Here is a 21,740-nt window from a genome sequence, read left to right on the forward strand (position 1 = left end):
ATATACGACTACTCACCCAAACTGTGGAACTGATAGCAAGTATCGCGCGATGTGTGCTGAATGAGACTTCTTGAACGTGATTTCATAGCGATAAACATCTCATGTCCTTGTGTCGAATTCTGACGCCAAAAGTTTCCCACTGAAAGCAATGAAGGTCGTAGTGCTTCGATAGTCGACGCCGAGAGGCACATTTGGCGTCATAAAAGTGACGCTAGGGGCGCTTGACCATGCTTCGGTTTTTGACGCCTTTGGAGTGAGAATGGGTTGATATACATTAATCATTTTACAAAAGATTTCTATTTCAAATAAATTCTGTTCTGAATTAAATTCTGCCCGAATTAAATTTCTGTTCATCAATGAATCATCAAAAAATATTTCCACACTTTAGTAGTAATACTACTACTAGTACGAATACTACTAAAAATAATAATATGGACCATGTGACACTGAAGACTGGATTAACGACATTGAAAATTCAGCTTTGTCATGACATAAATGTATATATATTTTTAAATATATTAAGATAAAAAATGTAAATTTGAATTGAAATAATATCTGACAACTTTTACAGTATTTTTGTTCAGATGAATGCAGCCTTGGTGACCATAAAGGCCTGTTCACACTAAGGATGGTAACTATAAAGATAACAATAAAGATATAGTTCAAAAAATTGTTCTTAATATTTAAGTATAGCAGAGTCCATGCCACAGCTATAGCAATAAATCCACAAATAAATAATATCAGTGGAATCACTTTCAGAAAAATTTTTTTGACACCCAATCTGAATCCATGATATTGTTCATTACTGTGAACGCTAATATGGTTTATCTTTATAGTTGTCTTTATCGTTAGAGTCCTTGGTGTGAACAGGCCTCAAAGGGGTAGTTCACCAAAATTTTTTAATTCTTCCATTAATTACTTACCCTCATGTAGTTCAAAGCCCGTAAGACCTCCGTTCATCTTCGGAACACAAATTAAGATATTTTTGATGCATTGCGTGATCTCTCTGACCCTCCCATAGACAGCAAGTGTCATTACACGATCAAGGTCCAGAAACATAGCAAGGACAAAGTAGTCCATGTGACATTAGGGGATCAACCAGAATTTTACGAAGGTACGAGAATACTACTTTATATAACAACTTAATTCGACAATTTGTCTCCTGTGCATCACACTAGCGCCATTTTGGAGAGTATCCACATTCGTAAATTATGGTCGAACCCCTAATGTCACAAGGGTTATTTTACAGATTCCCTTGCTATGTTTCTGGACCTTGATCATGTAAGGATCCTTGCTGTATATGGGCGGGTCAGACAGCTCTCGGAATTCATCAAAAATATCTTAATTTGTGTTTTGAACGTGATCGAAAGACTTACGGGTTTGGAACAACATGAGGGTGAGTAATTAATGACAGAATATTATTTTTTGGGGGGTGAACTATCCCTTCAAGACACTTTTTACAAAAACATTCCGAAACTTTTGAATGATAGTCTAAGTTTATCAATAACTAATTTATTTTATTTGATACATTAATATATGTTTTATATTTAATTTCCATGTGAATTGAATGTTCATTGCCATAAAACCGCTGTTGTATTTAGACAAACAATGGGAAATCCAAAACCCAATTTTTTGGTACTTTATTTGAATAAATATTTGAATAAATATTTGCCAGGAATTATTTATTACTTACTATTAACATCCAAGTAATAAATAGCCATTAATCACAATTCTAAAGGCCTTTTAATGTGATTTGTGTCAGTGTTTCGCAGTTTATTGAACTGTGTGGAGCGAAGCATGGGGCCACAGCATTACCCCTGGCACCGTGTTGCAAGCAGGTGAAGCGTTGTAATGCGATGCTCAAAGCTGACCCTGTTTGCTGTTGACCTTTCGAAGCGCAGCCAATGATTACCAGATAATTCACATAAGGTATCATTATGTGGGCTTTGCCACTGTAAAAAACAAAAACAAAAAAATGAAATGGAAGAGAGACAGATTTTCATATTCTGACATTCACAGGGGAAGAAAGAGAAAAAAAAAAAAAACATTCCACAAATTCTTTGTGTTCTGTAATTATAGAGGCTTTATTCCATGGACTGTCTGAATACTGGACTCTGATTGGTTAGCAGATATGCAGTAAAACATCCTAATGCACAGGTCAGTTTAAAGGTCAAAGTCAGTTTAATCACGGTTCCATATTAATGCACTGCTTTAATTGATGCACACAAACCCACACACACACACACACACACACACACACACACAGAGAGAGAGAGAGAGAGAGAGAGAGAGAGAGAGAGAGATCGCAAATAACCTTGTCAACACTTCCCCGCGATTTGTATTAATAAAATAGCCTAGATACTAGAACGCTACATTATATTCCTCAGCAACAGGGTGGTAATTCCTCAGGAGCTGTCCACTTAATATAAAGTGTAACATTCTGGACACCAAACACGATTTATATGTAAAGCCTAACTTACTGACTGCTGCTGTGTAACATCAGAGAAAATTACATGATAAATCTAATATAAAGTGTAACACTTTCTTTACCAAAAAGTGCTGTTAGTCCTGTAACACATTTGTACTTTCATTACCAAAAAGTGTTGTTACCAATGTCCTGTTACACATTTGTACACATACCATTCAGTGGGTTTTTACATGTGTGTATTTACACAAAAATTACAGCAGTAGATACCATGTACCAATGTGTACTTACACTGTGGTTACATACTATGTACACATCTAGTTACTATGTAAGTACACAGGTATTAGGGACTCTTAATATAAAGTGGGACCAAAATTAATTAACAATAAAAAGCAGCTTGCAAATTAGAGAAACAAACATGACAAAGAATCATGATAAAAACACAAATCCTGATATTACAAAAAAAAAAAAAAAATTGTAGCCGAGGGGGAACAAACCCATACACCTCGATTTATAACAATTTGAGGTAAGTAAATGGTAATTTTTTTCAATTTTTAGGTGAACTTTATGGAAAATACAACCAAATAGCTCAACTTGATATACAATGTACGACAAATATTAAATCTGAAATGCTAAGCCTGTAATGTAATATCTATGGGGCTGGGGTTTCATTACCATTGGAACAACCCGAACATTATAATTAAAACTTCTAATTAAAGCCTTAGGGCACATTGCGATATTTATAATGCCAGCAATGTAGTCAAAACTGTATTTCTCATAATTGTGTTCTAGAGAAATGTAAGCCAAGGTTATTTTCTATTAATGTTCAAAGCGCAAAGAAACTCGTAACAGCAATAATAAGCAGGTTTTCCCCCCTCAAGGCCTAATTCAGTGATGTAGGTTTTGAAGATCCTGGTGGAAAAGTGTCTACATCATGCACACAAATCTTTTAAAAGCCGAAGCTGGATGTTTAAGCTAGGAGTTGCTGATGGAGATTAATGTATTTGATTGAAATTGCTCCTAAGTCCAATATCTCCAAAGGTCCAAATGAAGTGCTCTGACAGCGAGTGTGTAAACTTTGCAGTCTTCTCAGCATATTTGGAGAAAGTTCTCTGGAGAGAGTTAGATGAGAAGAGCTGGAAACCATTTCAGGCCCGAGGATGTTAAGAGCCAGACGCATCACAAGATTGGCAAAGGAATGGGGCGGCACTGGCACCGAGACAGTGGACAAACAGATTCTCAGTGCCGAAGACCACCGCGAGCGAAAAGAAAAGGCAGGTGCGGCTTAGCGACGTGTCAGTCAGCCTTCCCAAACAGCGGCAGAATGCGGAGAGGTGGGAATGCTGCCCACGCATTGGGACAGAAAGTCCATACGGACCGAAAGATAAAACAGGCCACGGGCGGAACTACAGAGGGATGGGGCTTATGACAGCCATGTGGGGGCAGCGAGACGTGGGCTTGTGCTGTTCTGTATTCATACTTCAGGCGAAGAAGTGTCACTGTTAGTTAGTTATGAGACTTGGGGCAACAGAGCAAATGTTTCTGGTTAGGTTTTTTTTTGTTCTTGTTGTCTCAAAGCGCTTATGAATGTGGACTAAAGAACAGCAATAATAAGCAGGCTTTTCCCCTACAGTCATCATTCAGTGATGCAGTTTCTGTTGCTGGAGCATGAGGCTGAATTATAATAACCCGCCACAGCTTGTTTAAAATGAGTGATTTAACCAGAGTTGCAAGGATCTAACTATTATGATACAATTAACCATAATAAAGAAAAGGGAAAATCTTCCCATGGCAAATTCTTAGAAATGTATTTATTGTATCAATGTTGGATTCATAATATATATTGGATTCAGGAAAGTATTATATTTACATATATAAAAAGTAATTTTATTATATATATATATATATATATATATATATATATATATATATATACAGTATTGTTCAAAATAATAGCAGTACAATGTGACTAACCAGAATAATCAAGGTTTTTCGTATATTTTTTTATTGCTACGTGGCAAACAAGTTACCAGTAGGTTCAGTAGATTCTCAGAAAACAAATGAGACCCAGCATTCATGATATGCACGCTCTTAAGGCTGTGCAATTGGGCAATTAGTTGAATTAGTTGAAAGGGGTGTGTTCAAAAAAATAGCAGTGTGGCATTCAATCACTGAGGTCATCAATTTTGTGAAGAAACAGGTGTGAATCAGGTGGCCCCTATTTAAGGATGAAGCCAACACTTGTTGAACATGCATTTGAAAGCTGAGGAAAATGGGTCGTTCAAGACATTGTTCAGAAGAACAGCGTACTTTGATTAAAAAGTTGATTAGAGAGGGGAAAACCTATAAAGAGGTGCAAAAAATGATAGGCTGTTCAGCTAAAATGATCTCCAATGCCTTAAAATGGAGAGCAAAACCAGAGAGACGTGGAAGAAAACGGAAGACAACCATCAAAATGGATAGAAGAATAACCAGAATGGCAAAGGCTCAGCCAATGATCACCTCCAGGATGATCAAAGACAGTCTGGAGTTACCTGTAAGTACTGTGACAGTTAGAAGACGTCTGTGTGAAGCTAATCTATTTTCAAGAATCCCCCGCAAAGTCCCTCTGTTAAAAAAAAGGCATGTGCAGAAGAGGTTACAATTTGCCAAAGAACACATCAACTGGCCTAAAGAGAAATGGAGGAACATTTTGTGGACTGATGAGAGTAAAATTGTTCTTTTTGGGTCCAAGGGCCACAGGCAGTTTGTGAGACGACCCCCAAACTCTGAATTCAAGCCACAGTACACAGTGAAGACAGTGAAGCATGGAGGTGCAAGCATCATGATATGGGCATGTTTCTCCTACTATGGTGTTGGGCCTATTTATCGCATACCAGGGATCATGGATCAGTTTGCATATGTTAAAATACTTGAAGAGGTCATGTTGCCCTATGCTGAAGAGGACATGCCCTTGAAATGGTTGTTTCAACAAGACAATGACCCAAAACACACTAGTAAACGGGCAAAGTCTTGGTTCCAAACCAACAAAATTAATGTTATGGAGTGGCCAGCCCAATCTCCAGACCTTAATCCAATTGAGAACTTGTGGGGTGATATCAAAAATGCTGTTTCTGAAGCAAAACCAAGAAATGTGAATGAATTGTGGAATGTTGTTAAAGAATCATGGAGTGGAATAACAGCTGAGAGGTGCCACAAGTTGGTTGACTCCATGCCACACAGATGTCAAGCAGTTTTAAAAAACTGTGGTCATACAACTAAATATTAGTTTAGTGATTCACAGGATTGCTAAATCCCAGAAAAAAAAATGTTTGTACAAAATAGTTTTGAGTTTGTACAGTCAAAGGTAGACACTGCTATTTTTTTGAACACACCCCTTTCAACTAATTGCCCAATTGCACAGTCTTAAGAGCGTGCATATCATGAATGCTGGGTCTTGTTTGTTTTCTGACAATCTACTGAACCTACTGGTAATTTGTTTGCCACGTAGCAATAAAAAATATACTAAAAACCTTGATTATTCTGGTTAGTCGCATTGTACTGCTATTATTTTGAACAATACTGTATATATATATATATATATATATATGAAATTCATGTTTAATTGAATTAAAGTTAGGATTGAGTGTCACATCAATTAAACAAAAAAAGAAAAAGAAAAGATATGAAAATACTTTAACGTTGATTACCTTCAAGGGACAGTTTACTCAAAAATGAAAATTACCCTATGATTTACACTTCTTCCCCTTAAGCCATCCTAGGTGTATATGACTTTCTTCTTTCAGAAGAATACAACTGGAGTTATATTACAAAATGTCCTGACTCTTCCAAGCTTTATAATTGCAGTGAATGGGGATCGAGATTTTGAGCCCTAAAAATGGCCTCCACACGATTTAAAAAAAGCAAAAAAAAAAAAAAAAAAAACTACATATGGTTCTGGAGGGTTTACAAAGGCTTTTTGAAGTGAAGTGAAGCGTTTTTGTAAGAAAAATATCCATTTGTAAAACTTTATAAACCTTAATATCTAGCTGCCACTAACTGTCATACTGTCATGTTCGCAAGACAGCGGGGCTCTTAGGATGGCTTGAGGGTGAATAAATCATTGGGTAATTTTTGAGTGAACCATTTTCCTTGAAATAACTTTTTTTGTGTGTGTGTAGTAAAAAAAAAAAAAAGGTTCGATGGGTGTTAAAGGTTCTTCATGGAACCACGAGCCAAAAAAGAAAAAGAAAAAAGGAAATATATATATTTTGATAAAGGTGAGAATAAAAGTGATATAACTTTTGTATAATAATTGTATCTAAATGTGTTCTGAATAACAAACAACAAAGATACTAGTAAATTGGAATCTTTGAATTAAGAAGAAAGTTTCTATGCAAAGTAGATAGTTAGGATTAGGTGTTCTAGCAATCAAAGAAGCATATACTGTGTGTACATATACGTACCCTGCTGAGCGTAAGAGTGCCTTCTTTGCAGACTCTGCAGCGAACACGTAGTTTTCCAGGCTGAATGGCCTTGCAGACCGTCTTACAGAACACATAGAAACTGCTCTGGGCTTTAGCTTCTGTAAAAACAACCATAAACATCATGAAAACCATGCGATAACACTAAGTGTGGTTTATTTTGTGGTTTACTGTCCCATCACAGTTACTCCTATCCCAGTACACAGTAAATCATTTGTTGGTTAGCATCGAGCATGTAAAAACTTAAATTATTATCAGCTGGTCAGCAACTTTATTAAGATTTGGAACATAACACATGGTTTACATCACTTACCCTTGAAATAGAATGAGAGATGGGAGATATTTACATCAAATACTGTCTACTGACGTGAACTAATGTCGAAATTAGGGATGTCAGTGATTAATTGATGATCCATTAATTGTCAATAAGAGACGCAATCGATTAAAGCTGTCTATGGTTGCTTAACCGATTTAATGTTGGGCTGCGAGCGGCTCATGCACAAAACACATGCGAGCGGCTGTGAGTGACTATATAAACACATCATCATTCATTCACAATGTACAAATTAAGTTTTTAATGTGATTTGAACTTAAAAGTACATTAAAATAGAACCAACACAAATTCTTTAACATGTATAGCAATAGAAATGTAGTAACAAAGTCATTTCCCCAGATAATTATTTCATATTGTGCGCTTTGCAGGCCTGCGGGACACAGGACAGAAAGGCTGTCCTACAACATGTTAATTCATTCCTACAACTTATTAATTTGTGGCAACTGTCCATGGTTCTTTAATTTTGTTCCTTAACCCATGATTTAACTGAAAGCATAGTCACAATTAACATATTCCAGCTAACCTGTTATTCCTCTAATTAACAAAGCTTTTATACTACACTTGTCATAATCAGAGTTTATAATTTGTAAATAAATAATCACTGGATCCAAAACAACAATTAAAAGGCGCTGTGACCGACATTGATGTTTTCCCAAAAACTCAATGATGTCACTAAACGGTGCCACAACAAGAATCATTTACAAGTTTCTGCATGGACCTAACTAGGCACAGGTTTTCAAGCCCTGGGACAAAATGGGATGCTTTAAGGAAAATGTATAGCCTATATAAGTAATAGGCCTAAAAAAAAATCTGTCTCATCTGTGAGTGGCACACGACTTGCACTTGTCACTAATATGCTAGAAAACATGCACAAACATATATATTTTAATACAAATATTGCATAACACAGTTGTTAAAAAAAGATTGTGAGATTATTTTTTCATTTTAACAATGGCAGACAATAAGACTGTTTGGGAAACCAGTTCAGAAAAACACATTTTTTAAATTCTGTTTGATGACAAAAATTACACTTTTATATATCCAGTGCATTCCTTAATTTAAGAATGCATGAATGGGACCAACTGAGCAACTTAACTTTCGTTTCCATTGCTTCTTGTGCTCTTTTAGTTTACAACTGTGGAGTGTTTTGAATGGGATGCAAGTAGGTTGGTTAGACCACTGAGTAGAGGATAAGAACAAGGTGCAGCCGTGCTTCAGCAAACCACCATAGACCCAGGACAAAGAGCCCACGGTCCAATTAGCCAGAAAAGACGATCCAGACATCTTCCTGGCAAATGATTTAGTTTAAAGAGGACTTGTCCTATCAGTCTGTCCCATACCAGTTTAAATCACTCATGCACACACCCAAGAGCAGCATTCTCATTAGAGCTAAAAGCATGGGGCACCGAGGAGGTACAGTACACGATACCTTGACACGGCTGACAATAAATCGAGCGGAGTGGGTTTTATAAGACAGGCACCCTATTATTTATGATTTCTGCAGGATTCCTCCATTACGCTTTTACAGGAAGAAGGGCTGGATAAAAGAGGTGTCATGATTGGACTAAGTAGCCGAGTGGGCCGCTAGCCAGAGCGAGGTTGAAAAGGGAAGGGCGGGCAGAGGACAGCTTGTAAAAGCGCTGCCATTGTGGCAAATGACAGCATCCACTTCACCAACCTGTGCGCTAACAAAAACATTCAAACACTCTCTCTGAGAGCTGCATATTACTGCCGAAAAGGAGGTCACCAAAGCCTTAGTGGTGCACACACTAATGTAAATGAAAGGATATACAATACAAAAGAATTCTAGTTTGGTGGGACTGAAAGCGTCACGTAGAAAGAGAATCTGAGGCAATTGCTTTAAGACGGCACAGGAAGCATCCATAAAATATAATATATTATTATTTATTTATATGCATGATATATCGGCCACCATATCGGTATCGGCTGATCAATGTAAATTCTTCTGTTATCATTATCAAACCGTTAAGAGAGTTTGGCCAATATCTTAGAGCAGATAAATAATGGATTATTTCCTGCAGAGACACAGATGAATGTCATAAACATAATATTATAAAGAGAATATTAAGTGATAAAATAAGTTGTGAATTATTTGGGTTTATTTGACATTTTTCAGCTCGTTGTTACAGGAAAAGTCCACGACACATCTGATTATTCTGGGATGTAGCACGGGTGCATTGCAATATTGGAAATAGGCTACTTCTGTTTTAAATCATGTAAGCGAGCCAGTGGATATCATACAAGCAACATGCAAACTTTGTGAGACTCAAACTTATGCTGGTGAATGCCCGCATTATCAGAACCCTTTAGAGACGACGAGAGACAAATCTCCTAATATGTGGTAAATATAACTGTTTTAATTTATTTCGTTAATGTTTCTCTTCTGGCCCGAACATAGTGAAAACAATGAGAAGAAATATATATATATATATATATATATATATATATATATATATATATATATATATATATATATATATATATATATATATATATATATATATATATATATATATATATATATATATATATTCCAGCATCCAGAATAAAAGTTTTTGTTCATGTAATATATGTGACCACATGTTTTGGTCTTGTTTACCATAGGCCGCACGTTGAAATAGGCCATCCTGAGCGGTGGATCACTCACTGTTTGAAGTCCTCCGTTTAGCTGGCACAAAAGCTGTGAATGCACTCCACTACGACCAAACTGGGGAAGAGGGCATAGCATAGGTACAATAGGCGGAATCCAATGGCGGCGGTAGCGGCTTTTAGTCTGTTAGCAACACTACCTCGTTTGCCACATCTCCTGTGGTGTTTCTTTTGTAGAAAAACAATGGGCCACCAGCACAGGTGGTCAGGGATATTCATCTGGAACGGTGAGGAGTGTGAATGAAAATCACTCCTTAAGTTGTTGTCCATGTTGATAATGGATTTTCTGATTTCTAACAGTACTTGCTGATCATAAAACAAAGGTTGCTGAACAACTCCTTGGCAATACTCTTGGAGGTGGCTTTTCGGAGGAAAATGGCTTTAGGATACCATCTGTGTGTTATTAGATATGGCCAAAGAAGCCAGCGAAGGCCAAGTTTCCCGACACCGATCTCTGATTGACCATGTGCAGGAGATGAGGGAAAGAACTGACAAAATGATGCCCTTAGTGGAGGAGCACCTCATCGAATCACAACGGGTCCAACAGCGAGTGTACAACTGCCCCACTCAGCCACTTTAGTCTTGTGCAAGGAACCATGCAAAAATAAGTCTTTATTAACTGATAATCTTTGTTAGTGTTCTGTTGGAAACTGCAGTGAGTTGTATGCATAGTTTTTTTGTATAGTAGATAGAAGCACATTGTTTTCAATTAGCCTATGTTGATTACTTCATGTTCAGTAACATTTAGACAAAAAATTATATAAAAAAAAAAAAAAAATGCTACACGTTGCTACATTGGAAAGCGAAATTGGTGCTTCTTCACCATTATAAAACATCAGCTAGCACTGGATTTAAAATACATTCTACAGTGGCTCAAACATACGCACAAAACAACAACAACAACAAACACAGAACTACGCCCTGTACCTGTGTGTCCAACGAGGTTCCCTTGTCTGGACGCATCTGTCTCCAGAATGACAGCTAAGCCTTCAGACACGCTGGTCAGCCGGGAGCCACTGAGGTCAAGTCGGGTCAAGCTCTCCATCCCTCCACCCGTCCTGTGCTGCTGGACCAACTCAGAGCGCTGGCTCAAGGTGGATGGGGGCAGAACCACATGAACCGTGCTCTGCTCGGGGAGATCACAGCCCTGTCACAGAAGATGACAAGCAGATAGTACTTCAACACTCTTCACAATAGCCTCATCCATGTTTAATACCACTATACCTTAGGGATTCTCAAATGTTTTTGGTTTGTGACCCATTATGCACCACTATATCTGCTATACACTTCTCATGTTCTTTAGAAACATCTACACTTTGAAGTTTGGGTTTCATTCTGAATAGATTAATTATAATTTAGATGTAGAGGTGGTGGATGTCCTCATGTAAATTAGATTTTATGATGATCAAGTTTGTAATAGTTCTCACTGGTTCACTTATAATAACCAATTAATAATTTATGGTGATTATTAATGTAAAAACTAAAATGTAAAACCCCGCATCAGAACAAGAAGTGCTTAAAACATGTTTTTTTCTTAGACCAGCCACAGCGACAGGTATATGAATAGTAATTTTATGGTGCTGTAGTCTCAAAAGCGCATAAGGAGATGATCTTTTCATCCGGTTGTCTTTCATTTCTGTCTCAAGCATGAGGAAAGAAAGGATCAAACTTTGCCATCACAAGTACCTTCACAAATGCAAGTAATCAAGCTGGCACATACGCCGCAGGATTTTAGAGCCGAAAAAAAAGAAAAAAAAAAACGGTAGAGAGAGAATAAACATGCCAATCACTGTAAGACACTGACAAAGGGCAGAAAAAATATAAAATATATCATACAGTATGAGACATTCTTTAATACTGTACAATTCCATTAGGTATTCGCTTGGTTTCAGAGACAGTCCCTTAATTTTCCTTCTGTATATGACTAAAGATTTGGTCTCTATGCGTAGAGATGCGGCAATGTTCATAACTTGATTATTTTAGCAATTTTTTTTGCTACTTTTATGTGAATATTTAAAGAAACAGTTCGATCAAATGAAAAATCTAATGATGCCAATACACACTTTTTTTTATTGGTGTGTTTTTATTACAATGACAATTTATCTGCCAAGGTTAAAAAGAAAAAAAGATGTAAATTGTAAATGTAAAATAAATAAAATAAAATAAAATAAAATAAGCCCATATGACTTGTATGATATATTCCATACTTCTATAAATGATCTAGAAGTATACTCTGGTTATTAATTATTATTATTATACTTTTTACAATTCCTTTTTAATGAATAATTAATGCACATACCAATTATTTAAAATGGCAGTGCTTTTTCATCTTTTAGTGGTATTCAAAGTAATCTAGGTCACCCAAAACTGAAAAACCTTATGCAACATACCCTTTTTTATACAATGACAGTTCAAAGTGACCACATCTGCCAAGCTGCAAATAATAATATTTCTTTTTAAGAACATCCAGAGACACATTCTGCATTTTTACCCTTGTTTTCCAATACTGTTTAATTCATACAATTTTATCAAATTTTCTTTAGCACATGTTGATTCACACAACAATTATTAAACTTTAATGCTCTAACCATTTGTATTTTCCCCCATTTGTTGAGTAGAGACCCATTTCTAGATGGATAACAGCAGAACATTTGATGCAAAGCATACAAAAACATTCCTTTAAGAGAAAACCGCTTTGACAGGGAAAATGGTTCTTTTGTCTGAAACCATCCTCAAACAAGTATTTATTTCTTGGTTTTAGCAACATAGACAGACAAAATGAAAGATGTGAGTCTCATCTTGTCCATTTTCCCCAGCAGTCACTGAGGGTTGATTTTTCAATGGCACAGCATAAATTAAAGAAAGACCCTCTCGCTCCAGGTGATCGAACCAACAGCTAAGCCTTATCACATTTTCCTGCCATAAAGGAGACTTCTAATACAGGCTTTAACAAAGATGGGCCACGTGCTGGAAAACGAAGCGGCCATAGCAACACAATACAAGATCCTTATCAAGAAATGCAGGAATGGAAATTAGCATTAGTTACATGAGGGATGCTTTAAAGACCGCTGTGACATAAAATATGCTGGTCAATATCAATTTAGTACAACGGCAGTGTGTTTTTGACTTTGCATTTGTATTTCAAGACAAAAATATTAAACAACGGTGCAAACAGTGAGATGACCCTTCTGATTCGAATGGTACGTCTATGGTCTATACATGCGATAACCTCTAATTCACATTAATGGAGCCAGCATTTTTCCTGATAAACCCTGTTCTCTAAAGCTTTGGGCAAGAATAACGCTGCAAATGCACTCTGAGATAAAAAGCAATTTCCAGGATGTGAACTCGTGACATTTAGAAAAAGCATTGATCCAAACAAAACATACACACACACACACAATATGAAAACTGAGCACAAAACTAAGAAGTGGGAAAATCAGCCATAACCTAAGAATAGAGTCTCCCCGGCAAGTGCATTTGATGTTGTCAGCTGCCTTGACGCCGACATTTATTCATGTTTTTTTTTTTTTTTTTTTTTTTTTACAATTTCAAATCCAGTTACTTTGGGGACAGAGTGGGGCTTGTATTCCTGATGAGCTGAAAGTGCCTTCATTTTATACACGTGACCTTTTTCAGTTGAGACATTCTCTTAGGGGAGCCTGATCAACAAGTCAGTCTTTTTAAAAGACAGGGACATTGTGCATTAGCAATGACTTGGCTCTTTAAATTTACACAGTGGCTGAATTTCAATACTGAAAGCATGGAGACAATCAATTTGTCTTTCATCCGGAGTCATAAGCAGCCCCAGAGTCTGGACAATTTCTCAAGGTCATTTACGGTCATTTTGCTGGCATCAGGGCACAACATATTCATATATTTTTCATCATACAGAGACAATGGATTAGCTTTGACTGTGAGCTGAATACCAATTCTGTGTGATTAGCAGACAGTTTAAGAATTAAAACTGAAAGTTTTTTTTTTTTTTTTTTTTACTTGTAAGCATATTTAAAACAAGAAGAGAAACTCTAAAGAATGTGCTGATTTGCGGGAGGAAAAAAGACAGGGTAAACTACAATTTACTGACAAACCTAGTCTTGTAGCTTTCAAATCCCATTTATACTCTGCATATCCCAACTTGGTACGCCACCTAAGAACTAACAGTAGTGTTGAGTCCATCTCAATTCTGAGACAGTAGATTCATGGTCTTGTCATGGACTCTGGAGCATTTGGAATTGGTTTTCTAAAAGCTTTGTCTATAGCAAATACATTAAATTAAACCAGTATTTATTGAAAAACATGATCTTTGTTGCTCTAAAATCCCATTTGCACTCTTCTTCCACTTGAGTCTATCTGGAGTCCATCTTGTAATGGACTCCGGAGCATTCTGACTCAGTCTAGACGTTGACTTGACATTCTTCAGGTTTCCATTTTGATTCTGACTCAACAAATTAAAGGGGTCATGAACTGCCTGTGTTTAATATTTTGTACTGTTCTTTGAGGTACACTTATGATGTTTGGGATCCCATTGGGATCAGAAGGAAGGTAACGCAAAGACTGTTTTTCCACAGCTTGGCACTGCCAAGCAACTTGTTCGTCAGGGCCATCTTTATTTTTTGGATTCTGCGTAAACCTGCGCCAAGTTCATAAAGCAGCAGAATATGGTTGTCGGTCCTGTTTTTCAGTCCTTAATAGAGCTCGATCATTATGGTTTTTTTTTTGGGAGGCGATATCGATATTAGGGAGTAATAATATAAGTAAGGCAGATATTCTTTGTGTACAGTATATTATAGTACAGTAACAGTCAAAAATGTGGACACTTTCCCATTCATTTGTCCAAACTTTTCACTGGTACTATATTTAGAATACATTATATACATAGAATACACTCACCGGCACTTTATTAGGTAAACCTGTTCAGTTGCTTGGTAACACAAATTGCTTGCTTGCTTGAGTTGACTTGAAGTGTCTGTAATGATTTGGAAACAAGCAGAGTACGGGTGTTTTTAAAGTATGCAGTGCCATCTGCTGTTCATAATTAATCTCAGAATTGATTCAAGAAAGAATCGCGATGCATTCTGAAAATCTCAGAATCGATGCTGAATCATTTCTCGATTCACGATGCATAGATTTACTTTCCCAGCCCTAGTTGTACAGTATGTGATGGAGGCGCCAGAACTGCAGCTGACAATGTGCGCTGTAGCATGATACTACGATATTTGGAGACCTTTTTATCGTCCACGATCAAAAATCGTCATATCGCACACCCCTACTGCAACTCAATGCATTTAGGCATCTAGATGTGGGGAAGACGACTTGCTGAAGTTCAAACTGAGCATCGGAATGGGGAAGAAAGGGGATTTAAGTGATTTTGAACATGGAATGGTTGTTGGTGCCAGACGGGCTGGTCTGACTATTTCAGAAACTGCTTATCTACTGGGATTTTCACGCACAACCATCTCTAGGGTTTACAGAGAATGGTTAGAAAAAGAGAAAATATCCAGTGAACGGCAGTTGTGTGGAATGAAATGCCTTGTCGATGTCAGAGGAGAATGGGCAGACTGGTTAGAGATGAAAGAAAGGCAACAGTAACTCAAATAACCATTTGTTACAACCAAGGTATGCAGAATACCATCTCTGAACGCACAACATGGGCTACAGCAGCAGAAGACCACACCGGGTGCCTCCTGTCAGCTAAGAACAGGAAACAGAGGCTATAATTCACACAGGCTCACCAAAATTGGACAATAGAAAATTGGAAAAGCAATGCCTGGTCTGATGAGTCTTGATTTCTGCTGCAACATTCAGATGGTATGGTCAGAATTTTGCGTAAAGAACATAAAGCATGGATCCATCCGGACTTGTCTCAACGGTTCAGGCTGCTGCTGGTGGTTTAATGTGAGGGATATTTTCTTGGCACACTTTGGACCTCTTAGTACCAATTGAGCATTGTTTAAATGCCACAGGCTACCTGAGTATTGATGTCCATGTCCATCCCTTTATGACAACAGTGTACCCATCTTCTGATGGCTATTTCCAGCAGGATAATGCACCATGTCACAAAGCTCAAATCATCTCAGACTGGCTTCTTGAACATGACAACGAGTTCACTCAACTCAAATGGCCTCCACAGTCACCAGATCTCAATCCAATAGAGCAGCTTTGGGTTGTGGTGGAACAGGAGACTCACATCATGGATGTGCAGCCGAACAAATCTGCAGCAACAGCGTGATGCTATCATGTCAATATGGACCAAAATCTCTGAGGAAAGTTTCCAACACCTTGTTGGATCTATGCCATGAAGAATTAAGGCAGTTCTGAAGGCAAAAGGGGGTCCAACCCAGTATTAGAAAAGTGTACCTAACACAGTAGAATATACGGTAATGACACGGTTACATTCACACACAGTTTGATTACTTATGGGCGTGATATACGTAATCTGTAACTGAACTCACAACTGTAAACTTTCTGTACTCACAACCGCATTCTTGAAAAACATGCACTGTGTGAATGGAACAGGTCTGGACAACAAGTTATCTGTCACGTCATAAAGTGCGAGAGAGAGCTGCTCTGCCACACAAATGTGCTTCTACTGTGTGTTTCGTGTTCTCATGTGTGTTTTTGGTAACTTACAGTGAAAGAGAGATAATGAGCTGTGTGTCATCTGAAAGTTTTAAATTCCGTCAGTTTTCTACCGAAAACCGCTCCCGTCAGTTTTGTGTTGTGCGCGATTCAAATGATTCAATGGAAAGCTCCTGTCGGTTAATGAAGATTTGACTAAATAACTCACAGACAAGTATTTGTGTAAGCTGGTTTCGACTACAATACTCCTAATTTTAATTAAAACAAAAGTAATTTTACTAAGGGTTTTCAAGTTCCAAAAATGAGAAAAATGCACCATAAAATCGTTACAAACATTTTGTGCACTACATTTTAAATATTATAATAGCATTGCGTAGTGAAAATACATAATGTTAAACCTTTATTTACTTATAATAATTTACTTATATTTACTTATAACCAAGTCTTGTAGCTCTCAGATCCCACATGCACTTCCATGCAATCAAACTTGTTGTTGGCAGTGTTGTAGCACTTCAGTCCATTTCAAGTCATAGACCACATTTTTATGGTCTTATCATGGACTCTGGAGCATTTGGACTTTGACCCTCTCCAGGCCTCTGTTTTTACTAAGATTCAACCTACTGAGGTTTTAACAGACTCAAATAAGCTGGGTTTGATTAAAAATTTTGGTGCTAGGCATATTTGAATCTGAATATGTGAAAGTACAAATGAAATTTAAGAGCCGAGTTTTTCAGTAAATAACATTTTAATAAGATAGCCTCATAAGACATACAGCTTATAAGAAAATAGCGCACAACACTACTTTTATAATACATCACCCAGATCAAAGCTGTGTTCCACAGAAGAGTACAGTAACATTACTAAGTTCTAATTTTTACTTCTTCAAGCAATGAATTTGCTGGCATGTTTGTCAAAACTGGATATGACCATGAAAAACATACATTGAAATACCATATAACAGCATTTAATATAACATAATAAAGCCCACTTTCAAATTAGCATTTTATAAAATACCCTATTAAAGCACCACTAGGGAGCCAGTTAAAATCCACTACGTTAGTTCTATCAGAGATGACTAAGCACCTTTGGAGAACACTGACAATGTGAGTCTGGCTCTGCTGAGACACTTCCCTATGTAGACAGATGGTTTGGAGAGCTGGGCTTGAAGACACAGGGCCTGAGAGGACACTGTGACTAAAATGTGCCAGGAGTTTCAACCACCTCAGCACTTCATTTTGCAAAAGTGGGGAGGATCAACATTAGAATTAATTTCCAGGCTATTTATTGCTGGTTTTCAGTGGTGAAACCTGTAAATCAAGGGCATCCTGCTGGTTAAGCTACTTAAGAAGTCTAGGACAGCATCAGCACGGCAACATCACATGCCAGGAACCAACATCCTCTTTGAAAACGCCACAGAACCACATTAAGTATTTACAAGGGGACTCCGTCCTTGTGATGCATTGACCAAGCATTCACGCTTGCATACTTGCGCTGAGTATATTTTTGGCCTGCGCAAACACGTGGGGCAAAGCTGAAATAAGATGGTGATTGGCTCCTTGGTGAGGTAGTAGGCAAGGGTGAGGATGACTCTCAGACAGCCAGAGTCCTTGAATGTAACCTTCAGAGCACTGGCGTTTATCTGTATTGCTCCTTCAGAGTGTGGGGAGTGTGAAAGGAGGGGGACGAGACAGAGAGAGAAATGGGAGAGTTGAACACTTTAGAAAACAGAGGTAATAACAGTGAGCAAGCCAATGGGTCAGAGAGGAATACAAAAGAGTGGCAGAAAAGACATACAAAAACAACAGAATAGAGCAATGGATGCATACAGGAAGCAAAAGAATGAAAGACTGACAATCAACTAGATCTCAAAAAAAAAAAAAAAAAACTGACAGAAACATGAACTCTCTTGAGCGAACTCACTAAGAATGATCTGCAGACATTGGTAGTGTTGTGTATTTGCACATGCTGTTTACATTGTTTGATTTGTACAGATAATTATGCAAATAAGGTGACAACACAAACAAGCCAATACATTCGTGCCAAATACAATCTACATATTCAGACAGCTCCTAACTTGCAGGCTCTGAGGGCTAAATTGTGGCAGATGCAGCAAATAACCACAATCTGACATACTTTATTGACTGTTATTTTTATAGAACTTTATTTTTACAATTTTTTTTTTATGTTTATATGTGGCTTTAATTAATTTATTTTTATTTTTAGTCATTTTAGTAGGCCAACTTCTGCTTCAACTAAAACTTTATTTAAAATATATATATATATATATATATATATATATATATATATATATATATATATATATATATATATATATATATATATATATATATATATATATATATATATATATATATATTTCTGTTTAGGTTTCTCATCTAACATTTATTTTTTTTAAGAATCTGACATGTACTGTGACTGTTATTTTATTTACTAATATTTTGAATATGCTTTTTTATATTTAAAGTTTATTTTAATTTTAGTTGAAGTTTTAGTAATGTTATTTTTCTTTTTTGTTACTTATTCATTTTAATTTTTAGCTTTAATAATTTTTGTACTTCAACAAAAATATATTTCATATAAATTAGCAGTCTAGTTTTCTAGTTTTCTAGTTTTCAAGTTTAAGTTTCTTTAAGTGTTTCATCTAATATTTATTTCACTACTATGTTTTCAATCTAATCTTTATTTTATTTCAATTAATGCAAACTATTTTTTTAATAGCAACACAAACAGCACAATCAATCTTGAGCCTAACAGGCAGATAAAGAGCAGAGGCCACCAGCTTCACAGCTCATGACAGGACAGCATGAGTTGGCCACAAGCTCCCAAATTAACATTAAGAAAATGAAATTAAAAACTGCACTTGGCCAGTAGTGTATGTCTAAAAAGTGTATTTTTCATTCTTACGTAAATAAATTAGAAAGACACAAACAGCCATTTTACTCAAGCAAAGCTTATAGTAGTGTTGTTTTACTCAGTATTAAAACCTACAGTAGATATCAAAACAAACTTTTAAGGCTAAAGATGTTACTTAACTTAAAACACTATCAGCACTTTAAAAATAGCTAATTCTTGAATAAAATAAAACACTAATATTTAATTGTGCTAAGCAGTCTGTTTATATGTGTTAAACGTATGACTGGCACAGAGCAGGTGAAATTAAAGATGAGTTGATTACAGCATCACATATATAACGTGAGACCCAGGAGCTATGAGCTGTGCAAATAACCTATTACCCGGTTACATTCTCTAGAAACACTCAGTACAATACACACACACACAGACACAAGGCCAACTCTTTTTAATTAGTGCAAGTTTTATCTGTGCTCCAGTAAATTCACTGCACAATGAAGCAGTGGTAAATATGGATGAGAGACATGTAAATTAATTTTGAGAGAAGATGAGAGCTTATTAAACAAATTGAGTAAATATACAGCATATTGATTCCACAGAGCAAGGTGACAATCTGCTGCGGGTGTCAACACCTAAGAGCCACTCGAGAATAGAGCAGCAGGATTTTTTACAAAACTACATTTCCCATCATTCTCAGTGGCAGCACATGCACAGTTAAGGCATCAAATTCACAGTAATGAATTGACTGCTGTTTGTTTTGTTCCAGGGATACTACATAGAAAGTGAAAGAAGGAGAAAGAAACATGAAAATGTTAACTTGACGAGTGGACCAGGGCCGAGAGCTGTGGGAATGGGTCGAGGTCACTGGAGTAATTGGAAATGTGCGACAACTGCACCACTCACTTGTCTCAAGGCCCACGGAGGAGCTCCGGAAGGATACAAAAGAGGAGTTACGACAGTGAAGGACGAGAGAGGACCAGGCCTGGATTTTATTTTGTTTTGGTTTGTAAGTGGCAGTCGTCTGTGAGGGGCTGTCACGCTGTTTTGTGTTTATTTTATCATTAAAGTTTTATTTCAATGTTTGCCAGCTCCTGCCTCCTCCTTCCCGTGACTATGAAGGTCTTTATAGCGTTACAGTTAATTTTATTTTAAATCACTCGAATGGTCATCACACTGTAATTAGACTTTTATATAAAGCAGGATAACATCTGTAGAGACAACCACAGTTGTGTCAGTCAAAACCTCAAATAAGACTAGAAACAGGCAGGGAAATGTGTAAACTATCCAAGTGTGTACTTTTCCATGTTTCTCCCCTGATTTATGAGCCCTAGCGTGATTGAAATATTACTGTAAGTAGCACAAATGATGTGCGGATGATTTTCAGTGGAGTTATGAGGTGGGAAGCTGAGCTCCACACAGCATCTGCTGCAGCTCTTACACACAGCAGGAGTTTCATCAGTGAAAATGAGGTACCGTGAATCACAAGAATGTACTGTGCTTTGTTCAGACTCTAGAGGCAAAAACCAGACAAACCTTGACTTTGACATATACACAGAAGAGCACAAGGCTGACTTTCAAAAACCATTTCCAAATTTACGGCAGGGACATTCAAAATGTAGATATTTCCCTGCCAACCATTTCAAAGTATGAACTGCTAGACTTTTTATCTTTTTTTAAAGAAATCCATTTTGGATTGATTTCAAAAATGCACAAGGTGCATTTTGAAATCAACTTGTTCTTTATGAAATTAAACATCTATTCTAATAAATTGTATGCACTAATAAACATCATGTAAACACTGCAGAAGGTTTTGCCACAAACTCAACTGACAGGCAAGTAACTGCACAAAAATTATAAATGGTATAAATAATAATAAATAATAAACAACACAAATATACCTTTAAAGTGGAAGTGAAGCAGTCAGTCAAGTTTTTAGTAAACGGATTTCCACTATAATAAAAAATACATATATAGTTAACATGATTAATGTATCAATTTAAAAGAATAAAGCAGTGGTTCCCAAACTGGGGGGTGCAGCAAGGCTTGAGGGATAGTTAGGATCCTATGAAATCCATTTTATTTTTTCTAAAATGTTGTTTTATTTTATTTTTTATTATTTAGTTTTTCATTTAATTGTTCTGTATTTTTTTCCTGTTACAATTTTTTTAACTCCTTTTTCATAGTTAAATAAAATGTTATCAATTAAAAAGCATATCTAATTAAAATCATGATGCGTATACATTTTCACATCAATTTATTAAAAGTTTAACAAATATTTCATGTTTAGGACCCTATGAGGTATAAGGTTTTGTTTTTTCTCACTATATTATTAATATTTGTTATTGTTACCAAATTCTTTGTTTAGCGTGTCTAATTATTTGAACGTATAAACAAC

At 36.6% G+C, this 21,740-nt stretch overlaps 1 protein-coding gene across 2 annotated transcripts in view; it reads right to left on the bottom strand.

Moving 5' to 3' along the window:
* The window catches only part of prkn (parkin RBR E3 ubiquitin protein ligase), a 123,778-nt gene that overhangs the window by 65,231 nt on the left and 36,807 nt on the right, over positions 1–21,740 (bottom strand). For both annotated transcript variants that reach the window (XM_026224488.1, XM_026224489.1), the window contains exons 3-4: positions 10,820–11,039; positions 6,871–6,989 (exon numbers count right to left, since the gene is read on the bottom strand). In XM_026224488.1, coding sequence (XP_026080273.1) covers positions 6,871–6,989; positions 10,820–11,039 — 339 coding nt within the window. The remainder of the gene's footprint in view (positions 1–6,870; positions 6,990–10,819; positions 11,040–21,740) is intronic.

Source organism: Carassius auratus, chromosome 38 (genome assembly GCF_003368295.1).
Source record: "Carassius auratus strain Wakin chromosome 38, ASM336829v1, whole genome shotgun sequence".
Taxonomy (NCBI): domain Eukaryota; kingdom Metazoa; phylum Chordata; class Actinopteri; order Cypriniformes; family Cyprinidae; genus Carassius; species Carassius auratus.